Raw genomic sequence first — 7,500 nt, 5'->3', positions numbered from 1 at the left:
AAACACACATCATCATCTGTAATGCCCTGAAACACACATCATCATCTGTAATGCCCCTGAAACACACATCATCATCTGTAATGCCCCCCGAAACACACATCATCATCTGTAATGCCCCTGAAACACACACCATCTGTAATGCCCCTGAAACACATCATCATCTGTAATACTCCTGAAACACACACCATCTGTAATGCCCCTGAAACACATCATCATCTGTAATGCCCCTGAAACACACATCATCATCTGTAATGCCCCCTGAAACACACACCATCATCTGTAATGCCCCTGAAACACACATCATCATCTGTAATGCCCCCTGAAACACACATCATCATCTGTAATGCCCCCCGAAACACACATCATCATCTGTAATGCCCCCCGAAACACACATCATCATCTGTAATGCCCCCCGAAACACACACCATCATCTGTAATGCCCCTGAAACACACATCATCATCTGTAATGCCCCCCGAAACATAAACACACATCATCATCTGTAATGCCCCCTGAAACACACACCATCATCTGTAATGCCCCTGAAACACACATCATCATCTGTAATGCCCCTGAAACACACATCATCATCTGTAATGCCCCTGAAACACACACCATCATCTATAATGCTCCCCGAAAATAGCCTCCCTTCCCTGCCTCTTCCTTGTCTTCAGTTTCTCCAGTTTTAGAGTTATGCATGCGTGTGAAGGACTGGTATGAAAGCGCTTTGATTTGTCTCTACACAAGATTCAGGGCTATATAAATATCATTATTATTATTATTATTTATTATTATTATTATCTGTCAGTCTGTCTGTCTGTCAGTCTCTCTGTCTGTCATTCAGTCTGTCTATATGTTTCACACGTCTGTCAGTCTATCTCTCTCTCTGAGAAACTGATTAAGAATAAAACCGTTATTAAAAATTAAACACACACACACACACCAGTATCAGTATCAGTAGCTCAAGGAGGCATCACTGCGTTCAGACAAATCCATATACGCTACACCACATCTGCCAAGCAGATGCCTGACCAGCAGCGTAACCCAACGCGCTTAGTCAGGCCTTAAGAAAAATAAAATAAAATAAAATAAATAAATAAAATAAAATAAAATAAAATAGCAAAACAAAACAAACAAAAATAATAAATAAATAAATACATAAATAAATAAATGAATAAAATAAAAAGAAATAAGTATATAAATAAATAAAAGAGAACTACTACTACTACTACACACATGCATGCACACACACACACACACACACACACACATACATGTGTGCACATACACACATACACGTGCACACATACACATGCTCACACACACACACACACACACACACACTCTGTGTAGAACAACTCACCACCAGCAGAGCGTACAGTATGACTCCACAGCTCCAGACGTCAGCCTTACGCCCATCGTACTTTTCCCCCTGGAGAAAAAAAAAATTGCAGAAGTCAGTCTCCAACCAGCTGCTGACACAGGCAAGGAGAAGGGACCACTCACAGTTAAGAGTGGGCTGTCTGTATGAGTGTTTTTACTCCTCCATATAGGCGGCCATACTCCATGTTCAGGGGTGTGCATGCTGAATATGTCATCTTTTTCCCCATAACACACCAAGATGGATAATGGGATATGCGCATTTGACTTAAACGCATACACATGAAGGGGTTCAGGTATTGGCAGGTCTGTACAACTGTTGACCTGGGAGACATTCTTCTTCTTCTTCTGCTTTCGTGAGCTGCAACTCCCGTGTTCACTCGTATGTACACGAGTGGGCTTTTACGTGTACGACCATTTTTACCCCGCCATGTAGGCAGCCATACTCCACTTTCGGAGGTGTGCATGCTGGGTATGTTGTTGTTTCCATAACCCACTGAATGCTGACATGGATTACAGGATCTTTAATGTGCGTATTTGATCTTCTGCTTGCATATACACATGAAGGGGGTTCAGGAACTAGCAGGTCTGCACATATGTTGACCTGGGAGATCGGAAAAATATCCACCCTTTACCCACCAGGCGCCGTCGCCGAGATTCAAACCTGGGATGCCCTCACATTGAAAGTCCAACGCTTTAACCACTCAGCTATTGCGCCCGTCGACCCGGGAGACATAAGAATTCTCCAACAATAACCAACCAAGCGCCGCCATGACTGGCATTCAACCTCAGGACCCTCAGATCGAAAGTCCAACACTTAAAACTTCAACTATCAGAACCCGTCATTCAGCATGGCAGCAGGTATGATGACCCCAGTGAGGTGTGTGTGTCTCTGCGGTGTGGGCGCAGGACCATAGACAGGTGTGTGGGTGTGGCCAAGGTTTGGGCACAGGGCCATAGAGAGGTGTGTGTGGGTGTGGCCAAGGTTTGGGCACAGGGCCATAGAGAGGTGTGTGTGTTGGGCCAAGGTTTGGGCACAGGGCCATACAGAGGTGTGTGGGTGTGGCCAAGGTTTGGGCACAGGGCCGTAGAGAGGTGTGTGGGTGTGGCCAAGGTTTGGGCACAGGGCCATAGAGAGGTGTGTGTGGGTGTGGCCAAGGTTTGGGCACAGGACCATAGAGAGGTGTGTGGGTGTGGCTAAGGTTTAGGCACAGGACCATAGAGAGGTGTGTGGGTGTGGCTAAGGTTTAGGCACTGGTGTAGGGCGTGGAAGTGGAGTAAAAAAAGTGGGAGGGTGGGTGGATGGCTTGGCATGGTGATGAAAAATCCTGAATGGTGTATGTTCAGTGGAAGTTTCAGTTTCTGCCTTTCTACAATAAACCGGAAACGGCCCCCTTGTGGTCAGCTGGTCCACAAGCAACATGATTTCATTAGCCTTTCTGCAAACACTACAGTACTGCCAGCTTCAGAATGATCTGGTACATGTCATCTTTGCCAAGGAATACATGATGTTTCACCACAGAGAGATAATATTTCTCCCCTAACAAAATGACACAAGTTCCATTTGATGTAACGGAAATGTACATGGGTGAAGGAGTCATCTGATTATAACCACAACAAAGAAAACAGCACTCTACATGAGGTAGACAAAGAATGCTGGAGCACAGGGGGGAGGGGGGAGAAGGAGAAGGACGGAAAGGATGAAGGAGCCTACAACACCAAGCACCATCAGTAAGTGCCCCCCTCGACCTCCCCACTGACATATGTCAAATCATGCTGCCAACAACATGAGCAAAACTGCTACGGGATTCCACACAAACAAAACACATCCACAAAAAAACACACACACAAAAACAACAATAACGAACAAACAGAAAACATGTAACAACAGCATGTCAACAGCTGCCAAAGCAAACGTTATCTTTATATATATTCTTTTTTTTTAAGAAACACACACACACATAAAATGCACAATGACAAGCATTTTTTGTTATTCACATGTATTCCACACATGAAAACACACCAACACATACACCCCACAAACACATGTATACAAAGAAAGACATACATGCCCATGTATTATACACACACACACACACACACACACACACACACTGCAAAATAAACAAGTTCATCAAATCAAGACATATAATGACAACAGAACTAATTAAATCACCTACACCATGACGAAGCACAGTGAGCTCATTGGCATCAGAATACTTCCGACAGCTTTAACGGCGTTTCTACTTTCTTCCCTTTTTTTGAGTGAATGCATTTGTAAACCCCTAACCGTGCCATTTGAGATTCAGACACAGGGCAAAGGAAAGTGTCATGCAGTGAGTCAGTGACAGGGCCAGTGGTAACCAAGAGAGGTGAGCAAACAACAGAAGAAAGATTCTGGTTCAAGGTGTAAAAAGTGTGCATACTGATCAATACACACAGCACCACATCTGTGTTAAAACAACAACAACAACAACACAAAAACTAAACAATAAACAAACAGCAGGAAAGCCACAAGGACAACTTCTTCTTCAGCAACAAATCAAACAAAACAACAGCAGGAAAGCCACAAGGACAACAACAACAACAACAACAAATCAAACAAAACAACAGCAGGAAAGCCACAAGAACAGCAACAACAACAACAACAAATCAAACAAAACAACAGCAGGAAAGCCACAAGGACAACAACAACAACAAATCAAACAAAACAACAGCAGGAAAGCCACAAGGACAACAACAATAACAACAAATCAAACAAAACAACAGCAGGAAAGCCACAACAACAACAAAATTTCAAACAAAACAACAGCAGGAAAGCCACAAGAACAACTACAACAACAACAAATCAAACAAAACAACAGCAGGAAAGCCACAAGGACAACTACAACAACAACAAATCAAACAAAACAACAGCAGGAAAGCCACAAGGACTACAACAACAACAACAAATGAAACAAAACAACAGCAGGAAAGCCACAAGGACAACAACAACAAATGAAACAAAACAACAGCAGGAAAGCCACAAGGACTACAACAACAACAACAAATGAAACAAAACAACAGCAGGAAAGCCACAAGGACAACAACAACAACAACAAATCAAACAAAACAACAGCAGGAAAGCCACAAGGACTACAACAACAACAACAAATCAAACAAAACAACAGCAGGAAAGCCACAAGGACAACAACAACAACAACAAATCAAACAAAACAACAGCAGGAAAGCCACAAGGACAACAACAACAACACAACAACAAATCAAACAAAACAACAGCAGGAAAGCCACCAGGACAACAACAACACACACAAATCCAAAACATGCGGAAACACACACGGACACACAACAACAACCGCTTCACCACACTCACAGCAAACCTCAAAAAACTCACTACACTCAGCACCATCACAGAGAACAACGAAGAACAACAAAAACAACATAAGAACACAAACAAGAATACAGCTCAAAGAGACATGCTACTGCTGCACAGAAAACGACATACACACCTCCACAAATAATCAAACATTCTAAATCACACCAGAAGCACACAAGACAAACTACAACTAACAGATCAACCCACAAAATCTAAAATAAAAGAAGCAGGTAAGCAAATGACTAACATCACACATCAACAATAAACAACCAAAAGAGTAGGAAACTCCACAAAATCATACCCCAAAAGATAAAAATGCAAATCAAAATAACTCAGCAGTAGTAACCTCAAAGTATATAAAAACTAATTATACAAGTAAACTATATCATATACAACCAAACAACTCATTCAATACACACCACAACACTAACTTTAAAATAATTCCTCATACACAAAATACACAGAAATCACAGCATCCCTCATAACATACTATCCTTTCGTCTAAAACACATAAAAGCGAAACAAGAAAAACAAAACTACACACAACAAGAAAACCAATTAGCAATCATGCCAGGAACAGACACCATAGAACAGACAAAAAGCAGAAACAGATTCGGAATAATTAAATCACAATACAATAATCATACCAATAAAGTAATGCATAATCATCACAAGATCAAAAACATCAAATACAACAACATAAACTACACAGCATGATAATACACACACACAGAGAAAATATATATATAATATAATAAACTAATAATAAGGTTGTCGTCTGTCATGCCCTGCTACCTCTCTACATACCTATAATAAAAATATAATACAAAACAAAGAGAGAAAGAAAGAGAGAGAGAAATAGATAGAATTAAGACAAAACAAAGAAATAAGATCCATCAAGACAATAACAAAATGAATGAGAAGAGAAGATAGAAGAAGAAGAACAGAGGAAGGAGAGACAACAACAAGCCATCATCATTCCAACAAAGTAAGCGGAATCCATCCAGGGAACAACACACACAAAAATCAACATCCATCACATCACAAAACCAACATGCACAGCGAATAGCATTCAAATAAACAAACATTACACTGAAATCGCATTCAAATAACAAACATTACAGCGGAAATCCGTCATTCAGAAAACAACAACAATTAAAATACACATCAGAAAACAAACAACACAAAAATCAAATCAAAACAACAGCAGGAAAGCCACAGGACAACAACCAAATCAAAAACAACACAGAAAGCCACATAGAACACAATCAAAAAACAAAATCAAACTAGAAAAAGCAGGAAAGCACAAGGACAACTACACAAACAAACAAATCAAACAAACAACAGCAGGAAAGCACAAGGACAACAACAACAACCCAAATCAAACAAAACAACAGCAGGAAAGCCACCAGGACAACAACAACAACAACAACAACAATCAAACAAAACAACAGCAGGAAAGCCACAAGGACAACTACAACAACAACAACAAATCAAACAAAACAACAGCAGGAAAGCCACAAGGACAACAACAACAACACCAAATCAAACAAAACAACAGCAGGAAAGCCACAAGGACAACAACAACAACAACAAATCAAACAAAACAACAGCAGGAAAGCCACAAGGACAACAACAACAACAACAACAACAAATCAAACAAAACAACAGCAGGAAAGCCACAAGGACAAGCCCACAGTGTCGCCCACAGGAGGGTGCCAAACATGCGGAACACACACACGTGTACACCACAACAACACCTCGCTTCTTACCCTGATCACCTCGGGACATGCGTAGTGGGGCGACCTGTTGCAGAAAAACTCAGCTGTACACCTCAGCCACCATCATCATGATGAGAACAACGATAAGAACAACGATAAGAACAACGATAAGAACACAGGATACAAGAATACTTTACTGTCTCCAAAAGAGACATTGCTGACTTGTCTGCTGACAGAAAACGGCGACATATGCATCACCTCCACAGAATAATCCCAAACATTTTCTAAATTCGACACCAGCAGCACATTCAAGACAAACTACAAGTCTAATGTACAGACTTCGTTTAAATGCCCTTCGTACAAAATTTTCTAAAAATATAAAATGTATATGCGGTAAGCAAATAACTGTAAGGCATCTACTCATTCATTTTCCGAGCATAAGACAGTTACTTCCAAAAGATGTAGTTGATGACTTTTCCTCCAAAATTTCATTAGCCACTGAAAAGATTTTGAATGATTATTCATTGCTTAGAATGTTTTCAGAAATTTTAAACTCCAGTCCAGTTAGTATCCTTCTTTGATGTATTATATTTAATACTGTTATATTTATTTACATTGTTGTAGGTTAATACTTGTTGATATGCATATACATATTCTCCTTCCCATGACAACTCATTCAATACACACCACAACCTCTTTAGACTTTTTCTTATAATATACTTTCCCTCTGATACACAACATGTATTTTTTTTCTTTTTTTTTTACACTAATATTCACATGCATTCCCTTTCCATTATACACTACTTTACTCCTTTCCGTCTAAAAACACATAGTGAATAGACGTTAAACTGAAGAAGAACACAAAGTTTGCTCCCACATTCCAACAAGAACACCCAATTCTTAGCAATTCTATGCCCAGTGATCTAGACTCCATAGAACAGACAATAAAGGCAGGTAAACAGATTCTGTGTGAATAATTAAATGCACAATACAATTTAAGTCATACCAATAAAGTATCTGATTTA

At 40.2% G+C, this 7,500-nt stretch overlaps 1 protein-coding gene across 4 annotated transcripts in view; it reads right to left on the bottom strand.

The window, feature by feature from the left end:
* The window catches only part of LOC143301405 (serine/threonine-protein kinase BRSK2-like), a 97,583-nt gene that overhangs the window by 47,966 nt on the left and 42,117 nt on the right, over positions 1 to 7,500 (bottom strand). For all 4 annotated transcript variants that reach the window (XM_076615656.1, XM_076615659.1, XM_076615658.1 and 1 more), the window contains exons 6-7: positions 6,527 to 6,560; positions 1,362 to 1,430 (exon numbers count right to left, since the gene is read on the bottom strand). In XM_076615656.1, coding sequence (XP_076471771.1) covers positions 1,362 to 1,430; positions 6,527 to 6,560 — 103 coding nt within the window. The remainder of the gene's footprint in view (positions 1 to 1,361; positions 1,431 to 6,526; positions 6,561 to 7,500) is intronic.

Source organism: Babylonia areolata, chromosome 27, assembly GCF_041734735.1.
Source record: "Babylonia areolata isolate BAREFJ2019XMU chromosome 27, ASM4173473v1, whole genome shotgun sequence".
In the NCBI taxonomy this organism is placed as follows: domain Eukaryota; kingdom Metazoa; phylum Mollusca; class Gastropoda; order Neogastropoda; family Buccinidae; genus Babylonia; species Babylonia areolata.
Note: the sequence above shows the minus strand (reverse complement) of the source record. Positions and strands in the feature narration are given on the sequence as shown.